Source organism: Serpula lacrymans, assembly GCF_000218685.1.
Source record: "Serpula lacrymans var. lacrymans S7.9 unplaced genomic scaffold SERLAscaffold_3, whole genome shotgun sequence".
NCBI classification, from domain to species: domain Eukaryota; kingdom Fungi; phylum Basidiomycota; class Agaricomycetes; order Boletales; family Serpulaceae; genus Serpula; species Serpula lacrymans.
In genome coordinates, this window is record NW_006763292.1 from 1,202,616 (window position 1) to 1,220,913 (window position 18,298).

At 41.8% G+C, this 18,298-nt stretch overlaps 4 protein-coding genes across 4 annotated transcripts; 2 read left to right on the forward strand and 2 right to left on the reverse strand.

Annotated features, from left to right (window-relative positions):
• Nucleotides 1–1,414: 1,414 nt before the first annotated feature.
• On the forward strand, nt 1,415–4,325 carry SERLADRAFT_434244 (uncharacterized protein; the record flags this gene model as incomplete). The annotated part of the gene is made up of 12 exons (XM_007314476.1): nt 1,415–1,451; nt 1,536–2,192; nt 2,249–2,268; nt 2,314–2,470; nt 2,500–2,583; nt 2,639–2,825; nt 2,892–3,144; nt 3,202–3,297; nt 3,354–3,430; nt 3,479–3,686; nt 3,735–3,908; nt 3,957–4,325. The coding sequence occupies 12 exons, from the start codon at nt 1,415–1,417 to the stop codon at nt 4,323–4,325; spliced, it is 2,319 nt and encodes a 772-aa protein (XP_007314538.1).
• A 279-nt stretch (nt 4,326–4,604) lies between these two features.
• SERLADRAFT_434245 (uncharacterized protein) lies at nt 4,605–6,276 on the forward strand (the record flags this gene model as incomplete). The annotated part of the gene is made up of 9 exons (XM_007314477.1): nt 4,605–4,674; nt 4,723–4,938; nt 4,995–5,013; nt 5,136–5,436; nt 5,491–5,559; nt 5,601–5,645; nt 5,734–5,847; nt 5,897–5,973; nt 6,159–6,276. The coding sequence occupies 9 exons, from the start codon at nt 4,605–4,607 to the stop codon at nt 6,274–6,276; spliced, it is 1,029 nt and encodes a 342-aa protein (XP_007314539.1).
• Nucleotides 6,277–10,955: 4,679 nt separating this feature from the next.
• SERLADRAFT_405920 (uncharacterized protein) lies at nt 10,956–11,579 on the reverse strand (the record flags this gene model as incomplete). The annotated part of the gene is made up of 1 exon (XM_007314478.1): nt 10,956–11,579. One exon carries the CDS (start codon nt 11,577–11,579, stop codon nt 10,956–10,958), a length of 624 nt encoding a protein of 207 aa, XP_007314540.1.
• A 6,255-nt stretch (nt 11,580–17,834) lies between these two features.
• Nucleotides 17,835–18,298, reverse strand: SERLADRAFT_434247 (uncharacterized protein; the record flags this gene model as incomplete). Its single annotated transcript, XM_007314479.1, has 2 exons — nt 17,835–17,874; nt 17,919–18,298. The coding sequence occupies 2 exons, from the start codon at nt 18,296–18,298 to the stop codon at nt 17,835–17,837; spliced, it is 420 nt and encodes a 139-aa protein (XP_007314541.1).

Consider the following 18,298-nt stretch of genomic DNA (forward strand, 5'->3'; position numbering starts at 1 on the left):
ATCTTGTTTGTGTTAATTTTTTTCAATCAGCCACACAACAATTTCCAACATCTATAAGAGCATTTATAGGGCTATATGAGGCTCTATAGATGGCAGAGGTTCTATAACAGGTTTGACCACTATAATAGCTTTATGAGTACTTATAGTGCTATAGAGCTCTATATAGCTACCCCCATTTTTCCTGATGCCAGCACTCATTAAGATCAAGTTGGGACACTGTCTGCCGCCACCATCCTCTACTGAACATACTGAGTTGGCGGCAGTCCACTATCACAAGGCAGCAGCTGTACCACTTGGTAATGCAGAGTCAACCTTCAAAACAATGTTGTTGAGAAACGTAGCACACTCCTCCTCGGCTCCTAGACTCCACAGTTTGGTAAAGTCTGAACAGCCACTTGTTGTTGTCCAGGAAGAATCCTCGGAGCTGTAATGATCTTGGCTACACAGAAAAACCAGCATGTTGTGTAGTATGGCTTCTGTCCCATATTGACCTGTAAAAATGTGAGATAAAGGGAAAATTACCAAAAGAAAATTATCCAGTGCGCAGTAGACTTTAAGGAGTGCAGCCTCCTTCTTCAAAAGAGGGTCCATAAACCTATGGAAATATTGTTCTGGGCCCTTCATAATGAACCTGCTGAACCAGACAGTGAGGAGACAAAGGCCAGGTAGTCAGTGTGGGGCAGCAAAGTAAGATACGGCAAATATACCTTTGGATGGGTGAAAAGCGTGATGCAGCAGCGGCTATTGGAGTAAGTTTATAAGCCTATCCATATGCAATGTGATCAAAAAAGGACTTACTGAAGTGTTAGGAGATATGGCAATGATAGATGGGGATATGGTAGACATCTCTGGCATGAAGCTGTTTCAGAAAGGCAAATGAGAATGGTATATCCAGCAGCAAGGTGAAGGAACAATGCACCTGATAATTTGCCATCCCTTCTCTACCTTCCTTCCATCTCCAGAGAGAGTTTTGTATTGCACTTAAAATAACTCAAAAAATCAGATATTACTTTTTCAGGACTTACCTGTCATAAATTGCAGCAGTATATCTGTAACAGGGAAGTGTGCAGGCACTCGAGCTTATCCCATATTTGGATATTGGCAGGACAATTGGCATCAATAGCGGGGTTTTGGTGGTACGTCCCAGAAATGAGATTATCCATATCCGACACTGAGGTATTGCTCCGTGTTCTTGACATGCATACTCACAACTTGTCTTACAATTGACACCAGTACCTACTTACGCTTCACTTTTTGCACTTTTACTTTTATTTTTCCAAGTTACATGACCAGTCATGTGACCATTTACTTTACTTTACATTTTCGACTTTTCATAGTCACATGACCAAGTCATGTGACACAACACCTGACCAATGTCTAGGCTCATCATGTGACCAGTCACATACGATCTTCAATGTCTTCAACGTCTTCAGCATCCTTTATGGGTCAAGGTGAGCGAGCTCACAATCCTATCCCTCAATAGGAGCTTTCCACCTGGGTGGCAAGTCAAAATACGACCTACCCTAGTGGCATAGAGAACTTGAATGCAACACACCTGTGGGATGGCCTCCTGCCCTGGCAATCTCCATCAGCAAATTGGAACTCTACTCTTCCTGCTTCTATAAATGCGCCCATTGATGTCTCCCTTTCCCCGCCTCATGCTTCCACATCCTTGCTGCCATCGCTTCTCATTGCCACTCCTTCACAGCAATCCATGTCCAGCTTCTCACTGCCTCAGGTAGATATGGGATCGCCACCTTCCCAGCAAGTTGTGCCAAGGAGGACTAGTAGTCGACACCATTTGGATGAGAGATGTCCAAGTGTCACAGCACCAGCAGCATCAACAGTGTTAGCACCATCAGCAACACGCCATAGCCTACAAAAAAAGCAATGTCGCCTTCGCAAAAATAGTGGGGGATCTAACGAACCTGCCAAGTCCAAACAGCCGTGTCCGAGGGGGGGTGTCTCATTTGCATTGTCAAGGAGAGATGGTGGTGGTGTTTGGAGAAGACAAACTAGTCCTTGGCTCAACTCTAGCGAGAATGGCAATGCCATCATTGCAACTTTGGCGTCTGCGCACTGGGACTCGGACATCCATAACCCCAGTATTCGGATTGATAGCATAAAGTCGGCAATGGAGGGGAGTGAGTATCTGGATGAGAGCTTGGGTTCCGTAGTGCAGAGGTGTAGGGGTATTAATGGGAAGGACATTTGCATCAACTTCCTGTTGATGATAAACTACATGCAGCTGGTGACAAAATGTCAGAGGTGAGTCATTTTGATATCTGTTAGCATCTGATGAATTTGATCTAGTACACTACACTTTCTCTAGCATTAAACTCTGTACCCGACAGTCTCTCAACAGTATTTACAATACAGAAGTCGCCCATCTCCCCACAAAGCCCAGCAAACAAACTTTTCAAGACTGGCATTCAATTGGCAGTAAATTTGCTGCAATTGCCGGAGGCAGGTAAATCTATATACTGATTCTGGTGGCAGGACTTGGTCTCAGGATATCCATTTCCGGAATGGAGGGCACCCTGCCATGGGACTTGGCCAACCTTCTACAATCTCCCATCCCTGGTGAGTGTGACCTGTACTATGGCAAAGGATATTGTTTGGCTTATATTTCAGTTAGGAACCGTGGAGGGTGATCTGATAATAAATCATATCATACCCACTATCAGTCGCATGCACCATCTGTTTCCAATCAGTATGGCCTCAATGTTCTCCCCATCAATGGTTTCAGAACACCAAGTTGCTCGGGAGTTTGATTGCACTGACATTGCATCCTCCGACAGATTTATTGACTCGGTGATTTTTAAGTAAGTCACTTATTTGTCTCATTCATTCTTGCATTCACATTGTTGCCTGATTTTTTTTATACATAGCAATTTTACACTACACAATCAAAATGCTCAACATTGGGTGTCATGTTACGATACTATTGTTGACACCAGCCTTAACCCGCCTATCCCGCTCCATCAGCTTGGCTATGAGCTCCTCGCACCAATGACATTTTTCCTCCCTAGACCTTACAGCCCTCCTCTATCAGATTCACAAGACTATCTGGAATCTTCAGAAGATGATGGTGAAGATGGACATCCAACTGTTCAGCAAAAAGGCGCAGAAAAGGAGAAGATAGTCATACGCACCGCCTATGACCGATTACTGCCTCAAAATAAGCATTTTCAAGCATAGCATGATCATCAAGCCAACAATATCTGGATGGAGTGTGAACAAGAGCGTGCTGAGAAGGGCAACAGAGTTAATGACATACATGATTTGCAATCACAGGTATGTAATTCATCTTTAGTATGATATAATACATATAATAGCTTATTTGTTGTCAGCTCCGCAAGCAATACAAAGAAGGAATGAAGATATCTGATGACATCTACATTTGTATCCCCATGGATGCTATTCCCAGGTATGTCTTTCACAAATTTCCAATGACTGATTTCACACTTGTTTGAAGCTCCCTGGTGGATATCCGTAACTCTGATGAGACACTAATGGCATTCATCTGCACGAGTCTTCCAGCAAAAATACAAAATTCTCTTACAGACAATTTACTAGCAGTGTTTGGGACCCCAGATCTATTGACAAAGAAGAACACTAGTGTCGATGCTGACTCTACCTTTCAAGCACTTTACTTGTCATGGTACAACTGCCACTGTACCAAGGTGGAGTTGTTTATTTATAATATGTTCCCTATTGCTGACACTCCACAGGGTCATGAAGCTCTGTCTGATATCCCTCCTTCTATGCTTGACAAAGTTGGCTGTGTACATACCAACCACAGCCAGATGAACCCATACATCTTCAAGGACGTCAAAGACAACCAGAAAATGTTTCAGTCCCTCAAGGTCATCTTTGAAGAGCTGTTTAACTGGATACATGGTATTGTAAGTGGTTCTCAATATTTTCTCACAGGCATCTCATTGATGTATTAGACGCAAACCCACCTGCCTGAAGAGTGCCAGATGCTTGAACAAATTGTGTCCATCTTACCAGGAAACCATGACTCCCCAGCCTCCCCCTTCCTCTCACTGGTCATCAATATCAATGTACAGACAAAGGCTCACCATGACAGCAAGGACCAGGAGTTTTGCCTGGTTCTCCCCATTGGAACATTCAGGGGGGCAGCTCTTGTGATGGTTGAGGACTTTGCAATTTTCAGGTCATCTGATATCACTCATCTCAACCTTTGTTATGAAGGTAAACGAGCATCTATATTACTTCATACTGATCATGGATTTGTTTCATGGGCTGCTGATAGAAATAGCTGGCAGGAAAATGAAGCCATGAGGACCTTTGCATAGATACACTGTTTATAGTACTACTATACTACTCCTGTATGCATTTTTCAGCAATTCTCAGAGGTATTGTCAGGAGTTATTCATATTCTGACCAGAATGCCTGCCTCAAACTCTGTGGGTAAATTTTCACTTTTCTGTTATACTTGATTCTCTGTTTACTTTTTCATAGGCTGGTCAACTTTGATGGCAGGCAAACAAAATATGAAGGGTAAATCTAAAGCTAATGCCTCTAAGGGGCAAAATGATGCAGTTACTTTAAGTGCTGAGGAGTACTAGCACCTCATGACTATAAATGCCAGGGTACGATCTACCCAGGCAGCTCAGAAAGAGGCAATGGAAGCCAAATGCATAGGTAAGACATGTATTCTGGATTTATAAAGAATACACTGATCTCCCTCAGCAACGAGAAAGAGAGCAGCTAGTTTAATGGAAGAAGAAGAACATGATCTTAATGATGTTGACCCAGTTACACCACCAAACCCTTCTAGAAAAAGACAAGCCATCAACAATGATTCTGATGAGGAAGATTTTCAAGGGGTCCTAACTCAAAAGCCACACATAGGTGAGGATGAAAGCAGCGATGATTATGATGAGGATGAGGGTGCTAGACCAGATGGTAAGATATAATTATTCCTAGAGAAAAATACTTTTGTGCTGCTAAGATGTTGATAGACTTATTCTGGATAATCAAGTATGTTTCTGAATACTTCTTACATTCATAAAGCAAACAGCCTATATAGCAGCCAAGTTCAGGCCTGTTGTAATACAGAAGAGGACTAGTTTGTCCAGAAAGTCTTCTATGCCATTGTCCAGGATGTCTTCTACTTCTACCTCTATTTCTACACGTGCAGTTCTTTCTTTACAGCCAAAGATGGGGAAAAGGCATAGGATCACCCTTGATATATTTCCCAGTCATCTTTTGGATCTTGCTACCGCTGGGCATGCTGTCATGAGACTGCATGTTGTGACACAAGAAGGATTCCCTCCACCTACCTGCCGCTCCAAATTTTCTTGGAAAAGGCTCATCAATGCTTCAAAAGGCAGAGAAGATTTACAAGCCAAGCTTCTAGAGGTTAACAGCAATGAAGAAATCAAAAACATGTTGATTGACTATGTATGTATCACCACCTCTAATAATATCATACTAATCAGCGACTCTTTTTACTAGGTTTGGTCTGCTGTTGCCCAGGTCCAAGGAGAAATTGTAGCCAAAGCTCATCTCATCACCATATTCCTGGTGATATGACACCGGCTCAGATCAAGGAGGTTGTAATATAGCTTTTAGAGGCTGGTGCATTTGCTGATGGTGATCTTGACATCAAGGTGAGCTATTGTTTTCCCCATATTGACGTTAATTTTAACCATTTTTAAGGCCAAAACATTTAACAAGCAGAAACCTTTTTCCCATTAGATCTTCAAGGACTTAATTCATAATCAGTGGTATGGGCGTAAGGGTGAGGGTGTGCACTACCCTGAACATTTTAAAGGCATCCCTTTAGCCCTACTTGCAATTATCACCACAGCTGTAAGTTCTAGCCTTCTTTATCCAGGTGGTTATCTTATTATGCTTTCAGATTGAATGTTCACTCAGAGCATATGTGAATGGCAACAAGGCCACGCTTGAGTTCTCAGAGAATGTTTTCAAAATCAGGTAAGTTGTTGCATATTCACGTTGACTTGTTTTCAATATTGCTTAGGTGGATACTACTTCAAAAAGTTATCAGTTCTTCAGAGGAAAAGTCCTGTCTGGATGAAGAATATGAGAGATAGCTTGTACCAGGATATTTCGTAAGCATCAATACTTGAGCTTTTACAGCTACTGATTTATCAAAATAGAAATCTGGCAAATCTTCACTATCTATGGATTGATGACAATCATATGAAAGATAAAGATTTTGGTATTGATTTTGAAGCCCTGGAAGGCACTGTCACTGTTGTTGAGCATGCTGCTTGATGGTATTCCTTGTTTTCTATTCACGTATCCTACATTTCATTGTTGCTAGAAGTATAAACACTATTGTGCTGTTTTTATTGCATTATTTGGTTATTGAGTGCAATGCATGTTATAGCTGCTCTGAGTGTAACAAGTGCATTGAGTGTAATATCTACCCTAAATGCTACCATAGTATCAATGTATTAAATGAGTGCTATGAGTGCAATGGGGGCTGTAAATGCTGTAAATGCTATGTTTATAGCAAATGCTGTCATAGTAGTGATGCTACTATACGAGTCTCTTGGAACTATAGTCAACTATAAGAGTACTATAAGAGCACATTATTCCTGAATAGATGCTGGGGTTTCTATTACAACTATAATCACTATGACATCTATTTTTGCAACTATAGTACTATAAGAGCCTATATAGCCAAAGTGTTTTTCCTGATGAGCTGGGTTGTTGCAGACGGGGCACCCTACCACCCAGCTGTGTTGTCTAAGATGGGTGTCCTCTCACCCAGCTGGGTTGTTGGTGATGGGCACAATAATATTATGTCTAACATGGCCCAGCTGGTACACTCCACCAGACTCCGCTGGCCTCATCTATATAGTAATATTATCAGGTAATAATGCCCCTTCTAAGACAGGCAATTATAACTATATGGGCTGGGGCAGAAACAATGTCTGACGTGATTCAAGTTGGCTCAATGGTTCAGTTAATTATTATTACTAGGAACAGTTTCCATTTTGGGCTAACTGCCAGGCTGTATTTTTTATTTTAGTTTACTATCATCACTCAGACAAATATTTGAACCTTGGCTTGAAGCCTGTAACCCTAGGCAGTTGAGGACATAATTGGTATCCTCAGGTTTAGAGAGAGCAACAAGAAAGCATGGTATAGCATACATTTCAAATTATAACAGCCGATGCTCATTGACTCTGCCAGTAGAGTGAAAATGTAGTATAAGATATTTAGGTTTCTGATGATATATCTTACACTGGTAAAACACATTACATTACACTACTACTACTGGCATAGTTATAAGGCATAATATGAGAAGCAGCAACAATAAGCACATAATCATAATAATCAACAAAAGAGTTGTGCATAAATTTGAGGTACAACATTAGTCCAAACTTGAAGTTATTTTTCTGCCAGACAATAACTGTTCAGTGTGAGGCAGGTGTTAATTTACTGGGCCCGCAACTAGGTTGGATCTGGCACATGGTGTTTAAGCCTAGACTCAGATCATTGAATCAATTAGCCTGGGAATTATGTTCATGCTGGTACTGGTCCAGATCCAGAACCAGAACCAGAACCAGAGGGACAGCAACTCCCAGGCTATGACTCACATAGCTTGAAACACTATTGTTGTGACCTTCACCACTGGCAGTAGCCTGACCTGAGTATTGGCAAATTTTGTAGTGTGACCAGACTCATTGGGCCAAGAGTACTCAATGTCAAACTCGTCAATAAGCCTAAGGCCAGAAAGATTTGTGGAGGAGCTGAGGGAAGATTGTACAGGGGTGGTGGGAACATTGGCAATACTAGTAAAGTCAGTCAGTATACATGGTTATAATAGACGTGCAAACTGTTACCAGAAGCATGGCCTAAAAAGCCTCATATTATCTAGCGGAGATCAGAATGAACACCTGCAAGTACCTCAGCAAATATACTAGCAGTATTCAGATTTTCTCCAGGATTAGCACTACGGCCCACAAAGTCCGCTCCTTTGGCAGGTTGGCGGACTTGAGTGGAAGGACTGGGGTTGGAGGATATTGTGACTGTTGTACAGAGTAATGAGAAATCAACAATCTGTAATATGGCCGGTGAGTTGTTGATTGAATTACACAGGGAGGTTTTGTGGGGGTAGTTGATGTTGTCAATTCTTGGGTTGGCTCACTGTCTGTATTTAAGGCCTGAGATAAGGAAACTTGCCTAACAGAGGTGTGAGTAGATTAGCCTTATTTAAGCACAACTTAAACCCTTGTACTACAGTATTCACTGGAATTCCCGTGTCTTTGGGGCTGCTATTGGCATTCTACTTGTTACAATACACAACTCTTGGACTTTCAACTCTCCTTTTCCTCCTTAACTTTCTTTATCATTTTTGAACAATTGTGCCATGGGGCACTTTCTTTTTATTTCAAACTCCACCTTTTACTTTCACTTTCTCATACTGTACTGCTTCCATTTATTTTAGCTATAACTCTCTCACGTGGTAGAACTAGTTACAAGAGCTGCACCCTATAACATTATCAGCAACCACACTTATCAATTGTATAGTACACATGTACAAATAACCTGTAATAGTATATATATTCTGATAGATTAAGAAGACTCCTCAGCTAGTCCTCCTGTTGTTTACACACAACAAACTTGGTCCTACCGTAAGGGAGATTATCCTCGCTCTCCTTCACTCACCTTCCTTTGCTTGTCATCATTGTGCACCAGAGTATAGAAACTTTGGTTGTTATACTACTCAGACTGTAATTGGTGCTGCTTGAGTGATTTCACTGATTACTACTCTACCATGACTAGTAGAAAGGGTATGGAGGATAATGAATTTCCATCATGGATGTGGTGCATTGCACAAAGCTTCCATTCTCCACAGGTACTAAGTTTGAGTTTGAGTTCACCAACAGCTTCACAGCACCAAGATTGGTACTTCCTGTCACATCCTTTCATTTTTACTTTTTATGTTCCAACTTCCAATATTATCACAATCTAACATTCTTGTACAGCTCCGCTTGCATCTCTAACAGTTTTATTTATTTAGCCTGAGCTTTATTTATATTATATAACTTCCAGTTACTGCAACTGGTGTTCAAATTCACTGCAAGCTTCTTCCCCATATATTGGACACCCCCAAGCTATGAAACTAGCAATAATGACATTATGATATTCACTCACAAGGCACTTACTATCAAGGATTTATACAATATTTTCATCAGTAAAATGTAAGTTGGCTTTCAAGTCAGAGATCTTAATTTGGCTTGAAATAATGGCTTGCTGTCTTTGAATGTTATCTCCAAGTCATTTTTGTGGACTACTAATAAATCATAATGGTTTGGTTTTCTGACCTTACCTTAAGGATTTTCATGCTTTAGTGGACCCATTGGGATGATCTCAAGCAATCTGTGCAAGTTAATGTTCAAATGTTGGCCGCTTCTCCTCAACTTTTATCTTCTTTGGTTAGTAATATGTGTCAGACTTGTATTGGTGTGGTAATGGGTTAAACCATGTTTTGCAACCCATACCAACAATCATCTCATCTATTGCCAGGACCCAGTCCAAGGCCGTATCCAAATCCTAGACTTGAACTTCCACAGTATTCTGCAGCACCTTTTGTTACATTTTCTGCCCTCGGGCCTTCAGTAACTGGGACAAACATTGATCTTACTATGCAACTTGAAGAGCCCAAATTTGACTATGACTGTGATAATTCAGTAGTGCCTTGATGGCAATAAACATCATTTATGGAAAGATGTTTTATGACTGCAGGGATTAAGACAGTAGATAGACATCATGACACACTAGTAGCTGGGTACCCTGGGTGGCAATGGATAATGCAGTTGATCTCCAGATACATATAGCCTAGCATGGTCAAAGGCATACAAGGATATGTAAAACCTTGCCTGCGCTGTGCTATGTCTAAAAACTCTCATAAACCGCCGGCCTGTAAACTTATGCAAAACCCAATACCAGCTAGTCCCTGGCAAAATATATTGGTTGATTTTATAATAGATTTGCCCAAGTCAAATGGGTAGTAATGGTGGCTGTGGACTGCTTCTCCAAAGAAATTGTGTTTGTACCCACAAACAAAACTATTACAGCCACCGGAACAGCAGATCTATTTAAAGATTTTATATGGTCTATCCAAGGGTTACTGGACATGGTTATCTCCAATAGGGGACATTACTGCCTTAGTGATAACAGAGTTTGACATTCTGTCAAATAAGCAGAGTCGGATCGGAGTAACGGTATAGGGAGAAAGTGGGCTAGCATTCACAAAGACAGTGTCTAGAAAACAATGTGACAACCCAGAGTTTACTAGCACTGTAAAAGAAATGTTTGGAAGAGATTTGGAGGTAAGATTTACATGGAGGGAGTTGGTATTGGAAAGAGCAGACACATTGAGAAGTATCTCTGTTAGTGCACGGTCACAGTCCTCAACCTGTGCAGAGCGCGGAGGAGTGCTGACTACTTTTTTGCCTCAGCGACTTCCGGTTTGCTTTCCAGAACTGCTGTAGTGGCATGAGCTTTTGCGGCACTGGAGTTGACTTGGGGCAGGACTTCACATTATGCCCAGGCTGACCATAGAACAGGTAGAGGTTGTTGTCAAAACAGTGCTTGCGTTCTTCCGGAGTAAGTTTCTTGTCCTTGCCCAACTTGTTGGTCAAGTCCAGAGATTTTGAAGTGTGGGAGTGGTGGGAGTGCAAATGGGAAGTGGAGTTTCCGCGGGTTGCAGACTTTGCGGTGGACATAGAAGAGGACAGTTTGGAGGAAGACATGGTATTGGTGCTCAATGAGGATTTGGGCTGGGTGGTAGTTTCCCTGCTGACTTTGTTGTGTCGTTCCCAGTAGCGAGAGTCGATGGTTTGAGCAAGGGTCTGTAACTCCGCAAGGGAGTCTGGTTTTTCAATGTGGGAGATTTTGTCTTTAATCCTTGCAGGGAGTCCTTTGTAGAACTGATGTCAGAGTGCGCCCTTGCCCCATCCTTGGATTTGGGAGGTGAGACAATTGAATTCCACCATATACCCATGTAGACATTGATTGTGGCACATCTGGAGGTGCTTGATCTGTGACTCCGCATCTCCAATGGGGTTGTGAGGCCCAAAATTGGAGTGGAGCTCAGAGAGGAACTCGGAGTAGTCACCCATCCAGATAGGAATGGTAGTGAGGTTGTCTGGGGTCAGGATATCTGATTCAAACCAATCTAACACCATTCCCTTAAGGAAGGAGATAGCGTAGTTAATATTTGCTCGGTCAGTTCGGAATGCGCCCAGACAGTTGTTGAAATTCAGTTGGCATTGCACAATGAAGGAGCAAATTTTTTGTGGGTCAAAGCCATTGAAAGTGTCCAGCTCCTTAATCTTAGTGCGTGCGGAGACACCATTAGGGGTATTTCTGGATGATTGGGCAAGCAAGGCTTGAGCCAGCGTGAGGTCTTCGACATCCTTGTTTTCCAGCTCCATGCGGGGTAAGTCTGCGAGAGTGGGTATTGGAGAATGCGGAGCAGGGGTTGGGTTATGAGGTGAGCCGGGAGGGATTGGGGAACCCCTGGGGGTACAAGGTGAGGTCAGGCGTTCTAGAGCCATGGAGATTGATCGCACCTTTAGGGGTTGTCGAGCAGAAAAACTAAGGAAATTGGTGTTGCCCTGAAAGATGTTTTGTACGTGTTTGACCATGGAGGATACGGAGGGTCCTGGAAGTGCAGTTCAAATATACTGTCAGAACCGTGGCCTCTTTGGAGTAATAGAGTATGGGGGGCAAGATGGGGAATTGGCTTAGCTCGTGCGCTAAGCCCTTCCATGGACCTTAGTCCCTAGCTCGTTGGAAATGGACAGAGGAGAAGTAGAGGATGAAAAGGAGCAGAAAACAACTCCTTCAGAAATGCCGGAGTTCTGTCTTCCGGTATGGATAGTATGGATATGACAGGGGGGGGAGAATGCTAAATCATGCAGGGCCAACAGTGCAATCACAATGCACTTGGTACAGCTATCAACACTCCCTACTGATACTCCTGACCACCCTGCAATATCTGCACATGAAGAGGTGTTAATGTAATGGCCAACATGGTTGAGAAAGATGGCGAGTTGGAGAGAGAAAGTGTACCGGAGGTTATTGGAGTTATTATGAAAAATGGGGTTGTTTTCAATAAGAACAACTATGGAGTCAAATGTGGATTGGAATCATATGAAGCTTGCAAAGGAAATATTTGACACTGTGATGTTGGGACCACTCAAGGAGGTTCACCTGAGGCTGGCAAAAAACTGGATTGTTGGGGAAGAAAACCCGGGTGTTCATGATACCTTTGTGCAGGACAATGTAGATGATAGCTACAAATTAGATTATTGCAAGCTCATCCACTAAGTACAAATCATCAGATTCCAAGCCGCTGCTTGGTGTCCTCTCCCCCCAATCTCCAAATCAAGCGGCAACTCCAGTGACATTTTAGCATTTGAGTCTGAGTGCATGGACTGGTCAGAGTCTGAAAATGATGGGATAAGGGGGACACATTCATGTCAGGGGAAATCCGCAAGGCAGGAGTGTGCAAGCCCTCCTCAGCTGTGTAGGATAAGGCATCAAGGAGAATGTTTCGGACAATGTCAACTTGGGTCAATACAAAAGCATTGCCGAGAGCATCCAAGTGCTGCTCACGCAGTGTGGGGCAATTCATCAACATGTTGATGGATGACTACAGAGTGTATTCCATGAGGTTGTTATATAGATCTTATTGATGGCTGAGTATCTTGCTGATTTTTTGGATACTACCATATCTGAAAATATACACTATGTAAATCAAAGTGCTCAGGGCTTCTTTTTGGCGACAGTGTGAGTTAGCAAGCTACTTTGGGCAGGCGCCTGCAAAAAATAGCAGGTTTATTCTGAATACCGCTATTGTCTTATTTCTGGTCCCTGTTGTTTGCCTTCTTCCTTGAAGTGGTTAAAAAAAGCTAAATACAGCTGATAGAACATTAGTCTACAAGAAATGTCAATGTAATGTTATATGCACCTCAGCGTTGATGATCAACAACTGAGGAGCAAACAAGAGTAAATTCCAGTGCTATCTAAAGAGTCTAAATCATGTGATCTGTCTCTATGGTTGAAGTAACGAGTTGACTTTCTACGTATTCTCTCAATGAATTACTAATGAAAGTCCTGAACAATGAGTTTGAAAGGAAGTCTTCAGTAAAGGTTTTGTAAGAATGTCTGCTGTATTCTTGTGTGTAGGCACCCATTCTAATTTAAAATGTCTAAGTTTCACATGTTTACTGATGAAATGAAAGTGTATGTCTATGTGTTTGGTGCATGAGTGATTGTTGGAGGTTTGGGATAGTGATATTGCTGCTGTGTTGTTTGCTCAAATGTGAAGCGGCAGTTGCAGGTCTTGATTGAGGGAGTGAACCATCTGGATGATCCATAGTCCCTCTTGCATACAGGCAGTCAGTGCCATATACTCTGATTTGGTGGATGAAAGTGCATGAATTGGTTGTTTCTTTGACGCATAAGAGATAATACCCCCATAGAAGAACCATGCATATTTCGTGATTGATATTTTGTCTTCTGGTGAACTTGCCCAATCAGCATCACTGTATCCATGAATTGAGTGATCATTGTTTGTGTTCCCAAAATGAACAGCTAGAGATGTGGTTCCTTTCAGGTAATAAAACTCTCTTTGTGCTTGTATAATAATGTGCTGTTAGAGTTGAATTGAATTGTGTTAGTCAGTGTACAGTGTGGGCAACATCTGGTCTTGTGCAGGTGGCAAAATGCATTAGCTCTCTGATGAGTTTTTGGTAAGAGCTTTCTATGTTTTTGATTTTGTGATGAATCACTGAGTCCAAACCGTTTCACAATCTTGTCTTTAACCCATATAAAGAAGTCTCCATCATTGCATCTTACAAGGCCATTATCAACATGACAAGCTATTACATATGTGACATATTTTCCGGTCTTTTCTTGATCAAAAATGAAGACAATATTGTCTGCTTTGCACTTGTGGAATCCCAGACCGATAAGATTGGTGGATAATAATTCATACCAGTTTAAGGCCACTTGTTTCAAGCCATAGATGGATGAGATCATATGGCAAACAAGCATTTTTCCTACAGTGCTATATTGCTCAAATCCTCCAACCTGTTGCATATATATGTTTTCTTTGAGTTTTCCAGCAAATGTGATGATGTGGTGAGTTTTGTCATCTTCTTCCTTTCTGCCTCACATGATTGATCCCTCATCAAAGATCACATCTGTGACAACACCAATAAGACACAGTCTTGGGGCACTGGAGCACAACAATAGACAAGCAGAAGAGTAGTGAAAAGGAGGGATTTCCCCTCAAAGTACAACCAAGTTAGTTGTTGGTAGACAACAGGAGGACTTGCTGAGTCCTTCCCCATGTATTGCTTCTGTATATATACTAAAATACATGAGGTACTGTACAGTTGTAAATATAGTTTAAAGTCCGATATTTTGCATGTGACCAGTCACATGGTGGGCCTAGACACTGGTCAGGTGATGTGTCAAATGACTGGTCATGTGACTATGAAAAGTCCGAAAATGTAAAGTAAAGTAAATGGTCATATGACTGGTCATGTGACTTGGAAAAAGTAAAAGTAAAGTGTAAGTAGGTGCTGGTATGTCTATTATAATAATGTCCCTGTAATTATAAAAGCTGCCTGTGGTGAGGTTGCATAAATGCCAGCTCTTCATGTTGTCCGGATTTCCCATGAATATGGAGGGTTTTGAGTGGAATTCATTTTTGGCACGCAGTTCAGGAGGGATGCGAGAAAAACATCTCAAACCAAAGACACGTAGATGTGATAAGTGATAAAATTGGATATTGACCAAACCAGGGATTGAACCTGGAACCTTCTGGATACATGCCAGTTGCTCTACCAATTGAGCTATATGGCCAAGGTTATACAATATAGGATCTTAAACATGACATGCAACCACGGACATCTTACACAGTATAGCTGCTGCATACTGCATTGGCTTACAAATCAGAGGTATTATCCTATGGGGTATTGGTATGTTAGAGTATATTCTAACAATAAGTTGGGTTTATGCCCATGCAGCATTTCAAAGGGTGTAATCCCGGGTTGCAGAGTTCAAGTTATTGTGAGATTCCACAGGTAAGAAATGAGAAGTATGGCCTCGCCAAAGTATCCAGCAGACAGTCACGCACCAAAAAGTGCAGCTAAAGCCCTCCCTTCATTTGTATGTATGGCCCGTCCAGCCTTCCCACTTTGTTAATGGGCATAAGCAACTGATTTCCAGCGTTCAACCCCACTTGCTATCAATGTGTCCTCAAACTCTTTTCCAATGTACTCTCCTTATTAAGAACAAAGCTTAAAGGAAGTGTCTAGCCACTTGCTGAGAGCAATCAGAGATTGGAAACTAGAGTCCAATGTGAGTAACTGGATTATTAAAGAGTACAGAAGGTATACAGTACCTAGAGTCCAATGTGAGTAACTAGAGAATAGGAAGCATTGGACTCTGCAGTACTGTCCAAAGTTTTGTAAACAAAGGTAAACAAAGCAGCCACAAAGGCAAAATAATAGAGAACACAATCAATACTGAATGATAGAGGAATAGATAGAGAAAGGAATGAAAATATGTAGGTAGCACAAAGGTGCAGAATCACCAAAACTAACACTCCCCCATTGTCTGACTGAAACAATTTACCCATTGCATTGAAGCGGTTCTCCCATTGAGCTTTGACCAGAAGCCATGCAGAGAGAGCTTGATCTTTGGTGAAGAGAAGTTGGACATTGATGATATTAGTGTAATCATCTAAGTACAAGATGAAATAATGTTTTCCATGTATGGTTGTGGTGGGAAATGGACCACATACATATGAGTGAATGAGTTGGAGAAAGGATGTTGAATGAGGCAAGTTTGAAGTTTGGAATAGTTCATGCAGGTGTTTCCCCATAACGCAAGACTCACATTTTGACTGGGAGTGTGATGCTGTGACATCTACACCTTGTGCGCTTGAAGGAAAGAGCTTGGCAATGTTTCCTCCTGTGTGTCTGAATTGTACATGCCACAAATCCCAGGTTGTGATGGTGGGGATGAATGCTGTGAATTCAGAGTGAGTGTCATGAGTGGTTACCGGTGAAACAAATGCAAGGTCCACATAGCACAGATTGTTTGTCATTGCAATGGTCCCTATGGACATTGTTTGATATATGAGGTCACATCTGTTTTTGTTCCCCCAGAATTGAAATTCCCAGCCTTTCTGGACCATATGTCCCACTGAGAGCAGATTGAGTATTGCATCAGGTGCATGTAAACAGTCACAAAGATGAATGTGATGCTTTTGACCATTGATACTCAGTATAGCAACACAATCACCTCATCCTCAAGTAGTCAGCAAGCCACAATTGGTAGTTCAAACTTGAACACTGTCATCAGATGTGTAAGTCCAGAAGTAGGATTTGTCAAGGATTAGATGGCTCATTGTCCCACAATCAAGGATGGTCTTAATATTATGGGTAATGTTGCTCAAGTCAGCATTAAGCACAGCACATGAGAGGTCACAAAAGTGATCGTTGCAAGCGTTGGAGCTAAATGATGGTGACAATATGGCAATAGCAGTGGCAGCAACCACAACTGGTGGAATAGTGAGTTGAGACCCTTTGTCTTGCTGCCATGATGCTTGCCCTGCCATTTCCCCACCCTCTTGATAGCAGTGTTCTGTGTCATGATCAAAGCGACGACATTTAGCGCAAAGTGGACAAGTGCAATATGTCCCAGATGGATTATTTATCATCTCACCAAGACCAGTGTGTGAATTCATGCTGTCTGCAGGAACTTGTTGCAGAGCAGAGTTTGCATACTCTGAACCAGGACCAGGTGGAGGAGATTGAATCCTGGCCCATTTAAAATGCTTCACACATGATGGTGTTAGTTGCATCTCAAAAAGAGTACCCGTTCTGACCTCCCAAAAGCATAAAGAGGTAAGGATTGTGTTACAACCAAGAGTTTGTATACTCTGGCGCATAACTCAGACAAAGCTATAAAGAAGTGAGGGGAGTGGTTACCTTTTGGATAAGATTGAGTTTGTTGTGGGTAAACAATAGGAGGACTCGCTGAGGAGTCTCCTGGATTTATTGGGTATTTATACTACTACTGTTACAATAACACATTTTTGGACCTTTCCTTTTATTTTTATTCTCCGCTTTAACCTTTTACTGTAGTTTTCTCACACTGTTCCATGCGGCACTTTTTTTTTGTTCAAACTCCTATTTCTTGCGCTGTGCTGCCTTTCTTCTTATTTTAGCTACAAGTCTCTCATGCAGTGGAGCTGGCCACACGGGCTATGCCCTCTGACATTATCAGCCCCTGCTTTATCAACTGTATAGTACAACATGTACAAATAACCTGTAGTAATATAAATACCTCAATAAATCCAGGAGACTCCTCAGCGAGTCCTCCTGTTGTATCCTCACAACTAACTTGTTGAAACCTAAGGGGTGATCCCTTTTATTACTCTCTGACCAGTCAACAGTACATACTGTTGATTGGTATATTCCTTTTTTGCTTGTCTGAGTTGTGCGCCAGAGTAACTAACTCTTGGTTGTTACAACTACAGGTTATTTGTACATGTGTACTATATAGTTGATGGAAGCAGTGGCTGATGATGTCATAGGGTGCAGCCATGTGACCAGCTCCACTGTGTGAGATATTTGTAGCTAAAAATAAAGAAAGGCAGCACAGCACGAGAAAGGGGAGTTTGAACAAAATGGAAAGTGCCGCATGGCACAGTATGTGAAATCTACAGAAGAAAGTTGAAGAGGAGAATGAAATTTAACAATCCAAAAAGTGTGTATTGTAACAGATTATTGCTGGATAAGTTGCTCAAAGTGGATGGGCTGGATGCTAGGGTTGATATGTTAGACAGATGAGTGCAAGAGAGATCTGACTCAATAATTTTGTGGACACATGTCCATAGGCCAGTGGCAGGCAATCCACAAAGCAATAAATAGATGGCTTCCAAGTTGTTCAGTGGTGCCCCCATGTATGATAAGTGTTCATTTGCAGAGATGTGCACTGATACATAGCATTGAGTATCACCTGCATTTTTCATTCTCAGGTCATTCAGCTGATTTTTAATGGTGTACTGAACAGATATGTCAATGCAATCAAATTGATCAGCTAGTATGGTCCAAGCATCACAAGCTAGTAAGGAAACATCATCCGGAATGATGTTCAATATGATGGTGTTGACTTTACGAAGGATGATCCTTTTTGCATTTCCATTGTCTTTGATCCATGATTGGATCAACTGTGTCTCTGTTGACAT